Genomic DNA, 19,380 nt, shown 5'->3' with positions numbered 1-19,380 from the left:
TAGGGTTTCTTTAGGCCACCGCCAAATGAGAAATGTCCGTGTCGGCCACCGTAGCGTAGTGACAACACGGCAAAGCACTTTGGTCGGAAGCCGTCTGTGGCTAAGCAGCTAGCTTGGCTGATAAGTAGCGATTCAGATTGTTGTGGATGAGGACAGTCCGGCTGTGATTTTGGCAGTTGATGTGAGTTACTTCCAAAACCAAATTTTTTTGGCTGGTTTTAAACGTGTCTATACATAGTCTTCATTTCATAGAAAAATGGTAACAAGGGTGGTGTCTGTTAGCTTGCTAGCTAGCTAGCGGCAACTTTGGCTAGGGTTATACACTGGAATCAAACGGCTAGGTACTGTCGTTAAAATACTACCAGTTAGTTTACATGACATCATTTTTGTGGTGGCTTACACGATCAATAAATTGATAACGTAAAACTACCAGTTATATATAGATAATGGCGAAACCAGGCTGTTAGCTGAGATGCTTCTGGTTAACTAACATTACATGTTCGGGGCTTTTAAGCGATATGTTAACATTAAGTGAATACCTAAGTAACTTGGCAATGATATAATGCAGACAATATGACAGGTAACTACATTAAGTTCACAACGATATAATTAGCATAAATGTTGGTTGAAATAATTGTATACTTAAAGTGGCTATGTAGGAAAACGGTTAGGTAAGTTATTGCAGGAAATAGTCGGTTGCAATCTGTCAGAGTCGCACCCTGTTACGGCAGGGCTGTAAGTTGGGCTGAAAGTTGGGCTGAAAGTGGGAATATTTGAGTTTGTAACGCAGATTAGTTTGTCTACGACTTTTAACAGTCTGTTAATTAACAGCAGTTATGATCCAGTTAATCTATTGTCTTGGTTCAGTGGAGCCCCCATCGTCTGTCCAGAACCTCAAAACGTAAAGAGGAAAATGAGGCTGAAGGAGATCCAGAGGACTGCCCACCAGGCGTGGAGTCCTGCGGGACACCATCCTATCTACCTGGCCTTAGGAACATCGGCACAACAGCTTGATGCTTCATTCAACACCACTGCTGCCCTGGAGATATTTGAGATGGATTTTTCTGACCCCACTCTGGAAATGCAACTCAAAGGGTCACTGCCCACCTCCAACAGGTAATCTAATGTATATCAATTACAAAACCATAATATACAATGTTTTAGTAACATTATAAAACACTATGTCAGCCTTTGTTGAAAAGTAGCATACCTCAGTCCTTTGCAGTATTTGGTCCTTCCGTTATCTAGGTACATGGAAGTGCAACTGTGACGATTCTTAGGTTGTTTAAATCAATGGAAATAAGTAAATTTGTTGCAAATAACTCACTATACTATTTATGTTCCATAGGTTGCACAGCATCGTATGGGTGAATTTTGGTATGGGAGCAGATGGTACTGGAGGAAGACTGATTGGTGGCAGTGAAAATGGTGCATTAACTGTATATAACCCAGAGGCCATTATGAGCTCTGGTGCGGAGGCAGTGGTGGGACAGTCTGACAAACACACAGGACCTGTTCGAGCACTTGATTTCAACCCTTTTCAGGTAAATGTCTGCAGTCCTGTGACAGTAAAGACAGTTTGTACAGAAGTATGTCAGTGGTGCCGTAGAGAGCATTAACATGAATTTTTCTCAATTGTTCCTCTCCCAGAGTAATCTTCTAGCATCAGGAGCTAATGATTCAGAGATATACATTTGGGATCTAAACAACTTCAGCAGTCCAATGACACCAGGGGCAAAGACACAGGTGGGTGCATGATTGAAAGATTTTATACATTAATGAGACAGGAATTAACTTTTATCATGATGTATTATTTTTTCAGTCAGAACACAAAACACAAAATAGAATCCCCAATCCTTTACAGCTTTTTTTGTGACCACTTACAGCTTTTTGTTTCATGTCTGTGACTTGAATGAAAGCCACTGAATAAGAATGTTTAGCTTCTGGTTTTTATTTAATGTGCTGTTTATGTAACTGCCCATGGATAATACTGTTAATGCATTAATATTTTAATAAATACATACAGTATGTAATTTATCAGTTTTATAAAACACCGACTGAATATCCTGGTTCTACATCAGCTCCATCAGCTTTCTCTAAAGGTTTATTTAAATGAGTACCAACAGTATTTGCATGGCACAGATCATGTACAGCATGGCCATTTAAATATTAGTTTGGTTTCTCCCATACTAACATTCAGGTTTGTTTTGACAATACTAGCGTTTGTCATTTCTTTCAGCCTGCTGAGGACATCAGTGTTGTGTCCTGGAACAGACAGGTTCAGCACATCCTGGCCTCTGCCAGCCCCAGTGGGAAAGCAGTTGTGTGGGACCTGAGAAAGAATGAGCCCATCATCAAGATCAGCGACCACAGTAACAGGGTTGGTAACTTTAATACAAAACTCAGCTTGAGAGTTACCTTTTGCCATCTCACTGCAAGCTTGACTTTGCTAGATTAATCAATAAGACTCACCTGTCAGGTTTTCAGGTCTTTCACGTTACGCAGAAAGTTAAAATGATTATGTACTCTGATGATCTTTCAGATGCATTGTTCAGGAATGCTCTGGCACCCTGATGTGGCCACCCAGTTAGTATTGGCCTCTGAAGATGACCGTCTGCCAGTCATCCAGATGTGGGACCTACGTTTTGCCACATCACCCCTTAAAGTCCTTGAGAACCACACAAGGTGAGACCTTTAACAGTTGGTTCATTGTCATTTTACAGAATGAATGTATGTATTTTATATTGGTATTTTTTTCCCAGGGGAATTCTGTCCATCTCCTGGAGCCAGTCCGACTCTGAGCTCCTGCTGAGCAGTGCTAAAGACAACCGGATTCTCTGCTGGAATCCAAACACTGGAGAAGTATGTAGTAGGCATCATTTGCTGTTTCACTAACTCTAATTTATGTGCTTCATTGATGTTACTTGATTCTTGCCAAGGATTCTGATTCCATTTACTTTGTTTTAGGTAATTTATGAACTTCCCACAACGAACCAGTGGTGTTTTGATGTCCAGTGGTGCCCCAGGAATCCAGCCCTGCTCTCAACAGCGTCATTTGATGGGAAAATAACAGTCTACTCTGTGATGGGTGGGAGCTTGAAGGCTCAGCAGCAAAGCACAGCTGATAAGGTAGTGTTTTTGTGGGGTGGATACCAATGTCTCTGTGCTGAGTTGCATTGTTTGTCCACAAGACAGTGCTGGTGTCAAGGGACTGACCGAATAGTAGGGCCACAATTAATAATTGTTACATTGATTAATCAGCGGATTTCTTTTTTTAATTTTTTAGCAAACAATAGTTTGCTGGCATGTGTGTTATTATTTAAACGACATTTTTAAAGGTCTGTGTGTTCATGTTTCACCATGAGTCAGATATTGAAAACAGGCCGATATCCATGGTTGAAAAGGTACAAACAATACATTTTTGATATTGTACCTTAATTGTATTCAAGGTTTGTCTATGAATTTTCTGTTGATCAGCTGTTTCAGTTCTAGTATAAAGAGTTTGTTTTAACAGTCTGTGTTTTGTTTAACAGATATCCTCCTCATTTGATGCAATGGATCCTTTTGGTACAGGGCAGGTGTTGCCTCCGCTGCAAGTGCCTCAACCAGCAATGCAGGAGACCATAGTCCCCCCTCTGAAGAAGCCGCCTAAGTGGGTGCGCAGACCAGTGGGCGCTTCCTTTGCTGTGAGTTTAACATAAAAATATGTTAATATATGTTAAATAATGACACATTATTTCCTTTATTACTAATCTGTTTTTTGTTATTACTTCCTCAGTTTGGTGGAAAGCTGATAACCTTTGAAAATCCCAAGCTCCCACCAATGCAGAGCCCCCAGCCTGTCCCCAGGCAAGTGTTTGTGAGCCAGGTTACTACAGAGACAGAGTTCCTTCAGCGCTCCAGGGAGCTACAAGCTGCACTGCAATCAGGTTCCTTCAGCAACTACTGTCAGGCCAAGATCCAGAATGCCAAATCAGACACTGAGCAGGACATATGGAAGTTTCTTTTGGTGAGCCCATACATCATACTGTTGTTGTCACAGCATCTATCACTCAGTTCTCAGTATTATTATATTTTGAGCTAATTAATATCTTTTGTGTACAGGTCAATTTTGAGGATGAAGCCCGCATTAAGTTCCTCAAACTTTTGGGTTTCAGCAAAGATGAACTGGAGAAAAAGGTATTTTGCCTCTGCTTCTTAACTGCGGCTGTTAGCTGATTTCAAAAGTTGTATCCATATACTTTACCTCTCAATAAGTTCCTGTTTCTTACCTGTAAAAATATTGTTCATTTAGATTTCAAAATGCCTGGGCAAGAATTTCCAGCCCAATGGTCATGGAGTAGATGCCAAAGACCTGGCAGAAAAGATGCAGCGGCTTTCCACTGAGGTCAGCAAGTCTGCACAAAAAATTTAGCTTATTGTTATTTGCACCTCCTATTTCCTGTAAACTATTTGTTTTGTATTTTCAGAGGTCTGATGAAGCCACTGCAGTAGCTGATGCTAGAACCTCAGGTTCAGTTTCACCAGCAGACTTCTTCAGTCAAACCCCAAAGGAAAACTCCAACTTCCAGATCCCTGTGTCATGTGGTAAAATCCCTCATCTGCGATACTTTGTATTATGTTATAATTACCCTGTGAAGATATTTGTCAAATGGGTTTGTTATAGGTGCAGATTGTGTTGCCGGGATCATGGCTAAAGATGTTATTGTTAATTTGCAGATACTGATGGTTTGATAAGCCAGGCACTGCTGGTTGGTAACTTTGAGGGAGCTGTAGATTTGTGTCTTAATGATGGTCGCTATGCTGAAGCCATCCTGTTGTCTATCAGTGGAGGAGAAGAGCTACTGAAGAAAACTCAGCAAAAATACCTAAGCAAGCAAAAGAACAGTATTTCAATGGTAAGAGTTTTTTCTTTTCAGTTGGTACAATGACGGGGGAAAAGTTTAGCTTTGTATTAATTTAATTTGTCTCCAAATCTAGCTTATATCATCAGTCGTGACACAGAACTGGAGAGACATAGTGCAAAGCTGTGAGCTGGACAATTGGAAGGAAGCTCTCGCTGCCCTGCTGACCTATGCTCACCCTGAAGACTTTGCCCGTCTTTGTGGTAAGTTTTCCACAAGTGTTGCAGCACAATGATCATGCTGCAACTTGCTTTAGTTCCATGATAATGAAACCATTACAGTTGTACTTTCTTTTCTGTGTTCAGCCGCTGATCTAATTTCAGCCTTCATAATGTCATGTTCTTGGTAGATACCCTGGGAGGCCGATTAGAGCGTGAGGGGACAGAGAAGCGCAGTCTGCAGGCCTGTCTCTGTTACATCTGCTCTGGGAATATCGAGAAGTTGGTGGAGTGCTGGGCCTTGCATAGAGACTGTTCCTCCCCTCTTGGTCTAGAGGTATAATCTTCACTACATTTGTAGCTACATGATTGCTTTTTGCATCAAGTGGATGGAGTTTTTATTTGAGTAAATGCATGAAGACAAATCTGCAAAAGATGTTAAAAGACGTTTTGTTTATTTCTTTTAACTTTTAAAAACTAACTAACTAAATCTTAAAGTTGATGTCAGAAAGATGCTGCAAAATCAACTGATGAGGAAAGGTTACTTTCCCTATTTAAAAAAGCCATGCAAGACTGGTGTAGCGGTTGCATGACATGCAATACCCCATTGTAACCCAAAAATGAGAGCACTTTGAATATAACAGTCAACAAGTCATGCTTGTGTGGATATTGCAGGATCTGGTTGAGAAAGTAATGATGCTGCGCAAGTCAATCGAACGCCTCCGCAACAGTGAGGTGCCGGTCCAAAGCCCCATCCTGGCTGAGAAGCTAAGCTGCTATGCTGGCATACTGGCTGCAGAGGGCAGTCTGTCCACTGCCATGTCATACCTGCCTGAGAACTCAGACCAAGTAAGAGGCATAGCAATTGACCAGTTTCCAAACGCAAACTAATTACATATGAGTTTTCCTCTATTTGTAATAAACACCTTTCTTTGTTTGTTCCATTTTTTTTTTGTCTTCCCCAGCCTGGCATCACGATGCTGAGAGACAGACTGTTCCACGCTCAGGGAGTAACTGCCACTAAACAGCAGCCTCCAAACTCCTTCAACAGAGTAAACGTGTCCACAGCCAAGCCCACTCCTGCTGCTGAAGCCCATGCGCCACAATCACAAATTATGGTATGGATTACTTAAAAATCCATAGCATCAAATCATACCTGTATTTTGTGTTAACTTCAAGGGTGACTGTATATTTTTTTATTTTTTTATTTTCAACTTTAGAGTCAGTACCAGCCCTCTGCTCCATCCCAGGTGGCTGCACAACCGCAGCCTTTTATGCCGTCGGTTTTTACCCCGCGTGCTGCACCAACCAATGCTGGGCCCGGTCTGCCACCGTCTTCTCATGTACTGCCGCCCAACGTGTCTCGTAGGCCTTCCTACCCCCAACACCCTGCCCCAGCTCCAGGTGTGACCATGATGCTGAGAGACATGCTTGTTTGTCCTATATTTGTATTTATTTCCCACTGATTTCATGTCATGTTTGCTCTCCCAGGTTTCCCTCCTCATCAGCCTTTTCAGCCTCAGCCTGTGCACATGGGTGGACCCTCTGCCTTCCCACCTCCAGGTCCTTCTATGCCAGCTGCTAATTTATCAGGACCTCCGCTACCATCTTTGTCATCCACTCCTGGTGGCTTGCCCCCAATGCCCAGCCCTGGAGTGCCACCAACAGGCTTCATGCCATCTACCTCATTAGCATCAGGCCCCTTGTCACCTAGTTCCCAGTCTGGAGCCCCAGTTCCCATGTTTGCCGGAGGCCTCCACAACCAGGGGCCTGCACCCTCCATGGCATCTGGTCCCTTTTCTCCTCCTCTTGGATCAGGATATCCACAGGGGGGCCCTGGAGCTCCAGCTGTAAAGCCCTTCTCAGCTACTGCTGTTGCTCCTCCACCTACAGGTACACACCTTGTTGGTTACTTTTCAGCCAGACATTCAGAGAAGATCTGCTGTTCTATTCAGCTGTCACTCCTTATTTGACTTGCAGGATACTTTCCCTGGCTGAATTCCCAGTGTGAACATCAAGGTGACAGATTTAGAGCTGGAAATGAAATAGAAGTGCACTGAAACATACACTGAGGAAGACAAGAAAAATAGAAACACCTGTACAGTGTAATGCAAAATGACACAATATACCGGTATTTAAAATCTTCCTTTGTATCTGATTGCATTGCATTGCTCAGGATTTCTGTATTTCTGGTCACTCAGTGTATGTCAGGTGTTTGCTTGTGCTATTGTATGCTTGAGGGAGATATACTGACTTAAGTGCCGAGCTATTTATTTTAGGTATTAAATATTTGTCTTGGGTTTTTCAGCTTTAAGTACAAAAAGCATAACTAGTTTCCAGTCCTAAAGCAAGACTGGAAACACAACATTTATAGTTGATACAGTGCATATATGCTTTAATTAAAAATGTGTTCAGTAGATGCTTCTGATTGTTAAGCACTGGGATAATGATGAGTTGTTATTATTAGGTTTCCGCTTGAACATTTTGCTATATTTACTGTTGTGTCTGCTGAAGTCTGTGTCCTAATGTCATGTTCTTCATAAGCTTTTTGCCATGCAGGCTAACATAACTCAAGGTATTTTGTCTACACAGGACAATCTTTAGCTGCCTGAGTGTAAAAAAATAAAACAAAGAAAGAATAGAAAAATTGTGCTTGCATCTTTCTAACTCTCACTCTTCTTCTGATTTAGGACCTCAGGAAGGTTGGAATGATCCACCAGCTGTCCGAGGTGGACCTAGAAAGAAGAAGGTACAGCTCCATTCATTACTATTGAAATAGTCCAGTAGGCAATTGTGCTCAGTCTTTGCAATATTTTATTGAAATTTGACTAATATTCAACAACCATGGCTGTGCTAGATTTCTGTTGAGACTTACAGTTTTTTTTCCAGTAGATTTGACCATCATTGTGTTTGTGTTATCATTTAGAGCAACCAAAGCTGGGCATAGCTCTCTGTATGATGATGTACTTCTATATATTGACTTCTCTGCTCATCAGCTGCTCTGCGCCATAAAATATATGAAACATCAGCCACAAACTAATAACATTATAATTTCTTTTTCTTTTAAATAGAGTTAATTTCCTTTCAAATAGCCCCTGCTAACTCCTTCTGAGTACAAGAATTCCTGCTTGACAGTCACTACTGTAAGATGCTACAGCTATTTTAAGATGCATGTTAAGAGCTGCTGTGTAGTAATATTGGCAAAGTTAAATTTAATGTGTCATTCTAATAGCTGTAATAAAAGTTTTATTAACAACAATCCATCAAATGACTACATATAATTTAATGTTTGTAACCCAAAGATAAATATTTTGCTGTCAATAACCTAATTTAAACAGCAGAAGGCAGGTGATTTCAGCAAACAAGCACTGATATAAACCCACAGTTTATAACTCCACCTGCCTTGTACTAAATGACAGAAAGACAAAGATATCAACTAGCAAACTATAAAGTAAATTAAATTCAAACATTCAGTCAGTTGTCTCCTGTTAATATAACTACAAATCATAGTCTCAGTGTATCTGAACTGTCTCGCACTGACTGGTTGTTACTGTTTGTGTGTGTGCAGGTCCCTGATAACTACACTCCACCAGCCCCCATCACAGCTCCTGTGATGGGATTCCCAGTGGAGGCCCCTCAGCATCACGATCATGCCCAAGTCCCCCCTGGAGCTCCTCAGGAGCCCAGCGTTCAGGTTGGTGTGAGACAAAAGGCTTTTAACCTAAATTGTAGACAGTATTGCATGCAGCAAATCCATCAACGCCTTGTTTTTGTTTTCTTGTTTTGCTCAGCTTCTCCAGCAGCTGCCAGCAGAGAGGGTGGAGCAGAAAGAAATCCCAGCTGAACACATGATCCTCAAATCCACCTTTGACAGCCTGGTGCAGCGCTGCCAGCTAGCAGCAGGAGACCCAGTAGGTTTCTGACTGAAGCAGCCGCCATGATTTGCTGTGTGTGTAATAAAGCTTGTTTAATATTCTTTTTTTTTTTTTTTCTTTTTTTTAGCAAACAAAAAGGAAACTTGATGATGCAGGCAAACGTTTGGGATACCTTTATGACAAGCTGAGAGAGCAGTCGGTAAGGAATTATTACACGGACATAAGCTTATCATTAGTTAAAACAGCAGTAGGTTGGATGTTTACATAAAATCTTATAAATAGGAAAGAAATTTAAATGAGACTCTGTTGGTTGTTCTCTTTGGTTCATTGGAATTTTATGATTGAACAAGTTCATATGATTCCTCTGCTCAGCTCTCTCACAACATCCTGAACGGACTCCATGAGATCAGCCGCTGTGTGTCGAGCCAGAACTACCAGCGAGGTCTGGACGTCCACACCCAGGTGGTCAGCAGCAGCAACTTCAGTGAGATCTCCGCCTTTATGCCCATCCTCAAAGTGCTCATGACCATCGCCAACAAGCTGGGCGTCTAACACCCTGGGGGCCACCACCAAGCAGACTTCAGTGTTATCATATTGTTATATATGTATTTATTTCTTTTTGACTTGATGATGTGCTTTGATAATGAGACGAATTACTGATAATATTGCAAATTGTGGTCTTTATCACTCCATACATGTTCCTTCCTAGAGGACTCAGCTGATTTGGGCAGTGAGGTGGATTTTTGTCGATGTTGCTGTGGTAATTTTACAATAAGATGAATGTATCCTGAAAGTTGTGATTTTGTGTAAATTCAACATTTGATGTAATATACAAAGCAAGTGGTGCAAAGTTGGAATTGAGGCAGTGCAAGTTGGTGCATTTTCATAGTCCGCATTGTACTTCACACGTTACACCAGCTCACATTTTTCCTCTCGCTGAAGCAGTGGTTGAAATTTTTGAGCCACAACAGAAGAACCAAAACACTGGTGGCTTGAAACTCCTACGTCCAAGAAAGGGGTTTGAAATCATGAGAATAAAACTTGGGTGGCACTCATTATCCATCTCAGTGTACTCTGTATGAGGGAGAAAGAGACTGTTGTTTCTTTACACCCGGTGTATATCGCAACAAGCATCAGAAGCATTTGAAGACACTGTAACATAAGTACTGATTGTTCTCTTCACTTACTGTAACAGATTGTGTCCAGTTAAATGTGCCACGAGGGATTTTGGGCCAATGCACTGCAGAAGAATGTCATACAGTGATTGTCAGGTTGCTGTTTTTCCCCCCGGTTCTGTTAACTTGGCCCCATTAGCTGATAGCTTGTATGACTGACTGAGTTTGGTTTCCTTTTACCCTTTGAACTGCAGCATTGTGCATGTTTCCCCATGTGAACTCCTTTGCTGACTGCTGAGTTTACACGGCAGCTCCTAAACAATAATTACATTATTTTTTGTTGAACTGCAAATGAATTGACATTGTTTCTGCTCCCTATGTGTTAGCCCTGCCTATTAGTCATTGGTCAACTAAAGCTATGTGTTATCCTTTTGTAACTCTAAATTACTTTTGTAAAATCCTTTTTGTTTTAGATTAGACTGTACAAGCCAAATTAACCGACAAATTAAATAAATGTGAAATTGAGAGGTTTGTAGCTGGACATAAAGCTGGATAGTTTGGTGTATCATGGCAGCAGAAGGCAGTAAAGTGCCTCGGTGTGCTCATTTTGTTTGCACAGATATTTATACAATCCATGTTGCTTACTTCACTCATTTCAATATCTTTTTCAAATAAATTTCCACTTCAGTGGTTTTGAAACTTGATCATTTTCAGATATATTAACTGAATTCTTAATTTTATCAGATTTATCTAATATCTATGCTGATGTTTTTAATGTTTTTAATATTTGTAAAGTGATCACTCACTAAATACACAAAGAGATTTACCTAGAGGAGGAGTTCCTAACCCTGGTTCTTGAGAGCCGCTGTCCTGCGTGACTTTCAACTGTCTCTGCTCTACCGACTGTTGGTTACCTGGATCATTTAAGCTGTAAGTGCAGAGATGGTTGAAGAAACGAAGTACAGTGGCTCTTGAGGACCAGCGTTAACCACGTCTGACACAGAAGAGCAATAGTGTCACGATGAAACGAGACTGAACATCACGCAAATGGATTTTCACAGTTTGGCAGATTCATTCTAGCACTAGTTAATTGCTTATAACTAAGAGCGAAAAATACAACTTAACTGGCCTTTACCGTATTATTAATGTGTGAACGTGTAATATATAAAGCGAGTGCCATTACCAAATACATGATTATTTGAATTGATGATATGATATATGAATAAACAATTTGGCAGTACACTGTATGAAGTAGGTAAAAGTGCTATAATCCTGCTTTTACATAAATCAAATAATAAAAATACGGAATGATGTTTTATTATTGTATTTAGTGCAACAAGAACTTGTGGATTTTTTGTCCACTCATGTCTCTTTATGTTTTGTAACTACACATATTTTAACCCGGTGTTTTGCTTGTAAAGAATATTGCTATTTCCATCTTTGAACAGTAGGTAGCGCTCTGTTTTGACATGCTTCCCGTGCATCCGGTTCACCTTTTTGTTGGTGCTGCACAACAACACAACAGGCTCCTCTCTGCACTCACAATCCAGCTTTACACCCCTGCATGCACAGGGCGTGGCTCTGTTTTCCTATTTCTTACCAAAAGCACTCGAATGCATCAGAGGCATTTAAAACCACTTTCCTCTCTGTGATCGTACAGGAAGGTTTCACAACTCATTCATTAAATTCCCGTACGTGTACGAGCTGGCACAGGTGACTGACCCGCTCGTCTCTCATTGGTCCAGGAGGATCACACGTCAGGACCTCGATGCTCATTGGTCGGCTGGAGTCAGACGCTGCGACCTGCGTGGCGTGAATGTTTTTTTGGGGAGGGTGTGGGGGCTTTGAACTGCAGTAACCTCGATCATGTCAGTCTGGGGTGATTGTAATATAAAACATCTCTCCCTCACATCACACCACAGTAACGTGTCTTCAGTTAGTCATACTGTACTCTGCGTCTCATGTGTGCTTTTGGTTTCAGCATGTGCTGTGCTGTTGGACATCTGCACTGGTTTTAGCAAGAAGATATTTGAGAGGAACCTTTTTATGCTTTCTTAGAACGCTTAAGTTATAGGATAGCTGTAGTCACTTACAGTTAAATATAAGCATCAAAGCAATGCTTCCTCAAAAGCAATACATCATTTATAATAAAAATATATAAGTCAAAATGTTTTGCTCTTTTTCTTGATAGACTGACGCTTGACTTATTTTATCATCAGGGTCGTCTGCTCACCACAACTTTCACAAAGCACGGACTCGTCAACCTGGAAAAGCCTTAACATCATCTAAACTCATCACACTGCGCCCACATTCCTCGCTACCCTGTGTAAACCATTAGAGAGGGCTTTCTTCATCTGCAGTCATGAGCTAATAATTGCAGTATTAAGTAGATGGGATGTATTTGACTTATGTCAGCAGCAAAACTGGATGTGTTGAGCTCTTTAACACAGGAGGCAAAAGTGTGCAGGGAACAGAAAAAACCCCAGATAGGCTCCATGTGGATTCCCACTAGAAACCTGCAGATTTCCATGTTTCTGCAGCGGTGGGAGAAGTAATACGGCCACTTACCAGAGCGATTTTAGCAGCACCACTATTTAAAAATACTAGATTACAAGCCTGAATTAAGCCGTGTTCATTGCTATTTAAAACTCCACATGCCCTGACAGCATCTGGCCTTGTTTTTCACTGAATCAAGATCAAATGCTGTAACGCTGTTCTGGGCGTGAACAGCTGCAGCTGGGTCACTTCAAAACTCAGCTACCATTAAAATACAAAAAAAAAAAAAAAGGTCCAGTGACAGAAAATAATAAAGCAACAAAATCCAGTTTAAAAACACACTAAAAGTAAAAATCAATATGTGTGTGTGTAAATCAGGAACATTACTAAGAATACAACACAGTGTAGATTGAAGTCCTGTTAAAGAAGAATAAAGAGCACAAACTTAAATGAATGACAAGTGTTTTGAAAATACTGTGAATTTTATTTCAGAGTAGAATATAGTTTAGATTTGACATCCTCATTCAAAATGACAACATTTTCCTCCTAATCATTAGGAACATGTTAAATTTGGCGCTCTAGGCAACAGGGCTTGTTTGGCGTGTGAAATTGGGTTTTTTTCATAAGTGCTCTTACGATGCTCTAACGTTCCTCATTAGAGCACCTCTGATTGGACATTTTCATACTAAAGTGCAGTGATTGGTTGAAACTAGTTGGCACATTCAGCAAGGCCCATATTTTGCAAGTCAAATTTTGTGTATGACTAAACACTCGGCATTAGGTTTGCATCCGATTCTTCAAAAATGAATCTCTAACCTCTATTTGTAATTACGGTACCTTAATGTGCTCGTGCTACAATCCGCCTCATGTGGTTTGAGAATATAAACAATGTTTTACTTGATGTTTTGACCTGGAAGCACAGACCTTGGTCAGATTCATTTTGTGGGTCTTAAAATTATTTGTCTTATCGGACGGGACATAAAGAAGATCAGGAATGGATCCAAGTTATAAGGCATTAGGTTGTATCCTGACCTTTGGGAACAAATAAACGTGCAATTTGCTATATGTTTCAGATACTTTCAGCCAAACTTGCAGACATTTCACATTAAAGCAATACATATTTTTTTAAGTCAATATGCAAAATATAAATACATAAATAGGAGAATATAAGCGCTAAGCACACCAGAACTAAAGATGTACAGAAACACAGATGCACCTTAAATTTTGCAACAACCTTGTAGGACATCGAAAGGAAACAAGACCCAGTCGCAGAAATCACCACGGCAACAGTTCCGATGCTCCAAACGCCATGAAGCTCAACAGTACATTACAAAGAACAGCAGGAGTTCTGCCATTAGAGTCAAAAACAGCTCACTATAACACTACCACAATATATCGTCATGCATGGGTGGCATGTAAACACCAGAACTGTCACATGACCGGCTGCCACGTCGACCAGTGAGGTCCCTGCTGCAAATGTTTTAGGTCAAACAAAGGGACACGGATAAAACCTCAAGGAGAAGCTAAAGCCACTGAAGCCTTAATATTACAAAAGGTTCCACAATGCTGCTGCCTGAAGAAACGTTATCACATTAATGTGCTCTAGTGGAAGATATATTCATCAAAAACAAGAACGTGAATAAAACATATGACTCTAAGGTAGTGTATCATTCACTGTCAGCGTTGTACGGCAGTTAGAATTGAATGATTTCTTTTTTCTTTTGAGGACAAACGCGCGACTTCGCACTCTCACGTCATGTGCCAGAGCTTACTAAAGCTAACAACAAATATAAAGGTGATTCTAACCCTCATCCCTTTTCTTTTTTTTTTTTTTTTTTTACAAAACGTTAAGCACTCAAAAAGTTGATGTGTGTGTCAGAACTTTAAAAGAAAACTGTAAACTACAAAGAAGGAATCAGTATCCAAACAGTATCGTACCTTATCTGTTAAACTGTTTCCCAACATTTTCCACGCTGTGTATATTCATTGATAATTGAGTAACACTTACATAAGAATAAAAGCTTTTGCATGAAGAAATGGCCATCGCAGAAGAGAATTAAGTTGACTTGTAAAATGTACCTACTTTAAATCTAAAAACATCTTTGCAAGATCTTGGCCCCACAGAAACCAAGAGCTTAGCAAAAAGTGTTATCCATCGTGAACAGTTCGTTCAGTTACAGCCACAGAAAACACAAAAACAAGCAAAATGTTGTCAAGGCCCATAAGAAACAGACTGTATCCTCAAAGAATGAGAAATGTAAAGCTGTCAAAGGAGTGATTTCTTCTTTTAGGGTGTTTTGCCTTGAAAATTACCACCATTCAACAACTTTAGCCACTCTGGTGGCTTCCATCGCCAGTGCGCTGTATTCGGCTCAGGACCATCTCACGGGAGACTTTCTTGCGGTCCCTGGCCAGGCCCAAGAAGCACATGAGGTCGATGAAACAAGTGGTAATGTTCAACTTCCAGCCAAACTCGCTGGTTGCATAGTCAAAGGGGAACGTGTGATGATAGTTGTGAAATCCTTCACCTGTGAATAAGAGGAAAAATACATGAACGATTCAGGCTTGGCACAGCTGGAGTGTGATCTTTACTAAACAGTCAGATTATAGTTTAGACAGTGACTTAACCTACTGATCTCTACTGTGATTCTTCTCTTCTATATCCTACCAACTTATAAACAGATGAAGCAAACACCAGTGGTTAGGATTTGGAAAAGCAGGATCACATGATGCACAGTGGCCCAATAAAGAAATGACTTACTGATACAAACACACAAACCCTCGACGTGGCTCTTTGTATTACCACAGTCTAAGATATTGGGTCTAATAAAGAATAAAATGTCTTGAGTTGGTCTGAAAGCATCTGAAGATGGACTCTAGAAGTTTAGGATCAGCATTTTTCACAATTTTCTGATGTTCTACAGCCTAAACAATGACCTGATTCAGCATGGGAAAGCCTCAATGCTAGTGTTGGTCAACAGGTGTCCGAGTAAACACTGTGTCACAGTCTGCATTTGGAGCTCGGTCGTAAGAGCAATCATTAAAAGCAGGTGGATTCAGTGTTGTAGCTGGTAAATTAACTTTGACAGGTCCTGCAGCTTCGACATGGCATTTTGTCTATGTCAATACAGCCAAGTAACTCATTTAAATTGCAATAACTCAGGAAGTATAAAGCAATGTGAACATGAATCAACACTGCCGAGCACTGAATACTTCTTTGAATTCTTAATTCATGCATTATTCACAGTGTCAGTGAGTGCACACGTTCATGTGTTTCTCATACCTATAGCACTGAATGTGACAAACGCGTTCTCCCTGGGGCTGATGTTCTTGTCATAGGGCCTGTTTCCCCACATATGAGCTGCACTGTTGACCAGCCAGGAAGCGTTAAGCACCATCGTGTACCTCAGCAAACCTGGGATGAAGTACGAAACCCACAGAGACTCCCCCCACAGCAACCAAGGCACGATTGTGGGGACAAAGAAGCACATGAGCAGCACAGACGGCTTGTAATACCTATTGAGATGACAGAGGGAGCGGAAACGCAGAATGAGTTCATTGTTGTGTACACAATGCAGCATAAACACACAAATGTCCCGCTTGTCAGACGTGAGATTGTTCGCTCTCACTTTCCTGACACGGTTTTCATTAAAACTCACCCGAGTCTGTTACGCTGAGTGACAAGTTGCGGCCACACACTCTAGCTCACACCTTTAGCTTTGAATACAGCATTCACTGTGGCATTGTTTTGATAAGTTTCTGCAACGTTACAACATTTGTTCCCATCCCGCATTCATTTTTCTCCAAGATCTTGGATTAATGATGAATTCTGAAATATGCCCATGCCATCAGGGAAGAAAAAATCCATTGAGGGAATAACCTGGTCATTCAGTATATTCAGGTAGTCAGCTGACCTCATTCTTTGGACACATTATGTTGCTGAACCTAAACCTGACCAACTGCAGCAACCCCAGATCATAGCACTGCCCCCACAGGCTTGTACAGTAGACACTAGGCATGATCACTCTGGAACAGGGTAAATCTGGACTCATCAGACCACATGACCTTCTTCCATTGGACATTTCTTAACCCAGTTTTAGTAGTTTCATCAATCTCCATAGATGTTTACTTTGCTTCTTGCTTTTTCTTTATATTTCCTAAAGCAACTTTACGACACACTGTGCAGATTGTTTACTGTCCACACTCACTGTCAAGCTTTTGAAAGAAGTTCAAAATCAACAACTGAAGATACTTACTTCCTTTGAAACATAACAACTTTGTCAGCATACAAGTCTGCGAGGTCCAGCTTTCGTCCTTTCTCAATAACGTCAGGGTGTTTGCGCACCAGCAGCCAGCCAATGTGAGCAAAGAAGAAACCCCGGCAAGCGTTGTGAGGGTCGGCATCCGTCTCTGAATATTTGTGGTGAACCCTGTGGTCTCGAGCCCATTCGAAGATATCATTCTGTGGGTTGAAGTTCAGCCATATTACATGTACCGTACGCACAGCATAGCACTTACACAGCAATGAAAACAGCTATTATCAAAACATTAGGTGTGTGTTTGTTGAGCTGCAGGTCTACGTTGTATGACATGTTCAGGTACCTGAAACGCCATGGAGTTTGCAATAGCAAGGAAGAGCCTTAGAGGTAATGAAGCCTTGTAGGACCTGTGACTCCACAGGCGATGAACTCCTGCAGTAATTCCCAAACCGCTTATCACAAAGCAAAGAACGGCTGTGGGATAAAAATGCATCAACAAATTAGTTTGACCACATTCTGCTCGCCTGCTTGTGCCATAAACTTTACAGCAACAGTAGTGTCCATCTCTCACATGTTTTCTGTACACTTGTTAAATCATAATGAAAGTGATTAAACATCGCCCTCCAATAAACCGGTTCGCACCAGCCAGCTTGCTTTAAATAACCGCATTACAGGCGAGTCATGTTACATTGAACTACATTACTCAGTAATGTAATATCAGATGATGATTCCATGAGTTCAACTTCATAGATGACTCTAGTTGCTCAATAATGTTGTGTCAATCAGTTGATCAATTATCAATTTATCATTTCAGCTGTAATATACTGATAATTGGATGCACTGTACTGTTTTAAGATGCATGCTGGGACATTAGATCTGTGTAACCACCCTTCTGCAGGCATGGACCAGCTGTGATTTGGGGAAAACTGTATTCCACTAATAGAAAAGAGAAATGCTGTAACAGGTAGACCTTATTCTCTACTTACAAAAAACCAAGGTCAAGGGAGATGCGGAGGGGATGAGGAAAATGCCATACAATGCGCCCAGATGCAGCAAAGACATTAGGATGACGTTTCTCCAGACGATGACCATTGGAGGTTTGGGGCCTTCTTTCTCTTTATAAGCGTGATCAAACGAGTCGTCGCTACTGGTCTCTGGAGGCGCATTCCCGTTGCTGGACTTGTGCTGCCTCTTCTCCAACGCCTCCGCCTCTGTCATCGTGGCTGCGGGTCGGTGATGCTGTGAGCGCCAAAGGAGGAGAAAAAATCGGTCACCCCAACTGTTTCTGTGATGAGCAAACGCCACGGAGGGGAAAACACCCTCCCCACACGGTGGATATATTAATAATTATCGTGCCTGTAAATCCATCTGGATGTAATTTAACGAGTTTTCCGTCAAGCTCTCGCTTAACACCTATATGACACATGTGGAAATAATAATAAAAAAAAAAAAAAAAAAAAGGAGTGATGAATAACTCACCAAGGCAAACGAGGAGGAAGCTGGGTCTGGCTGGAGATGGAGCAGGTCTGCGTAACCCAAATATACAGTAACCCAGAAACGGAGAGTGATGGTCGGCTCTGCAGAAAATGCATCAATAAGAGCTGGAGCTGGGAGCGCGACTGACCAATCAGCGCTCGGATGCCTCCTCATTCTCGGGCTCTGATTGGCTGGCCCGTTGTCTGCTGTTTTACCTTTTATTCATGCTGTTGACAGATAAATAAATATATATATATATATATATTAATATCCCTCGGAGTGCAGCTGTTGCCATCTGTACATGTATTGAGTTTACTGAACTCATCCATCGTGTTCATTCACGACATGATTAATACCAATCTGCAGAAACTCGAGCAGTGCGGCGAGGTGTTAAATTTGAAGATGAAAGAAAAACAACTACATAAAAACATGCAGCCATCACACAGGGTAGTATATATACACCGCATTCAGGAAATAGCCAGAGCCACTGCCCTTTTTTGTTTGTTTGTTTGTTGCAGCAGAATTGCTCCGATTCATTTTTCTCATTCATCTAAACTGTAAAACAACATTTTACAAATGTTTGCAAATGTATGAACGAGGAAAAGCTGAAATATCACACTGGCATGAGTGATCAGACCCTTTGCAACAACACTTGAAAAACTTGTAGTGTAGGTACCTCCCATTTCTCTGGATCATTGCTGAGATGTTTCTACATGTTGAGTGGAGCTGGTGAATTAAATCAATCGGACATGATTTGGAACCTCTCTACAGCTTCTCTACCATAAAGCCCAGATCAGCGGAGGGCTGCAGCTGGTTTGCTGTCTTTACGGCACATTGTCTCATCTCCACTCAGGATCTTCGTAGTCACAGGGTTCTTGGTCACCTCTCTTACTTTTGCCCTTCTCCCCATGTAGCTCATTTTGATTAAGCAACCAGTTCTTTGAAGAGTCCTGGTTGTGCTAAACTTCTTCCATTTGAGAATTATGGACGTCACTGTCCTCTCTGGAATTGTCAGTGCAGCAGAATGCTTTGTAGCCTGCCCATGAACTATTCCCCCCAGTTATTTTGTCATTGAGCTCTGCAGGCGGTTCTTTTGA

The 19,380-nt window shown here is 41.2% G+C and overlaps 2 protein-coding genes across 3 annotated transcripts; one reads left to right on the top strand and one right to left on the bottom strand.

The window, feature by feature from the left end:
- Nucleotides 1-59: 59 nt before the first annotated feature.
- sec31b (SEC31 homolog B, COPII coat complex component) lies at nt 60-10,577 on the top strand. Of its 2 annotated transcripts, XM_026350932.1 has the most exons (26): nt 60-181; nt 868-1,116; nt 1,349-1,544; nt 1,651-1,746; nt 2,240-2,380; nt 2,543-2,685; nt 2,763-2,862; nt 2,968-3,129; nt 3,534-3,686; nt 3,779-4,009; nt 4,105-4,179; nt 4,295-4,387; nt 4,470-4,587; nt 4,720-4,898; nt 4,981-5,107; nt 5,254-5,399; nt 5,738-5,911; nt 6,028-6,180; nt 6,283-6,466; nt 6,554-6,955; nt 7,043-7,081; nt 7,753-7,811; nt 8,631-8,756; nt 8,854-8,973; nt 9,065-9,136; nt 9,310-10,577. In XM_026350932.1, exons 2-26 carry the CDS (start codon nt 914-916, stop codon nt 9,487-9,489), a joined length of 3,672 nt encoding a protein of 1,223 aa, XP_026206717.1. In that variant the 5' UTR covers nt 60-181; nt 868-913; the 3' UTR covers nt 9,490-10,577. The 2 variants fall into 2 exon arrangements, with proteins under 2 accessions (XP_026206717.1, XP_026206718.1); XM_026350933.1 differs by lacking the exon at nt 7,043-7,081.
- Nucleotides 10,578-13,032: 2,455 nt separating this feature from the next.
- On the bottom strand, nt 13,033-18,401 carry scd (stearoyl-CoA desaturase (delta-9-desaturase)). Its single transcript, XM_026350693.1, has 6 exons — nt 18,287-18,401; nt 17,794-18,046; nt 17,151-17,281; nt 16,805-17,010; nt 15,832-16,064; nt 13,033-15,076 (listed from the first exon to the last, which is right to left on the bottom strand). The coding sequence occupies exons 2-6, from the start codon at nt 18,023-18,025 to the stop codon at nt 14,877-14,879; spliced, it is 1,002 nt and encodes a 333-aa protein (XP_026206478.1). The 5' UTR covers nt 18,026-18,046; nt 18,287-18,401; the 3' UTR covers nt 13,033-14,876.
- Nucleotides 18,402-19,380: the final 979 nt, after the last annotated feature.

This window comes from Anabas testudineus, chromosome 19 (assembly GCF_900324465.2).
Source record: "Anabas testudineus chromosome 19, fAnaTes1.2, whole genome shotgun sequence".
Lineage (NCBI taxonomy): Eukaryota > Metazoa > Chordata > Actinopteri > Anabantiformes > Anabantidae > Anabas > Anabas testudineus.
The sequence above is the reverse complement of the archived record's forward strand: the minus strand, read 5'-3'. Positions and strand labels throughout refer to the sequence as shown.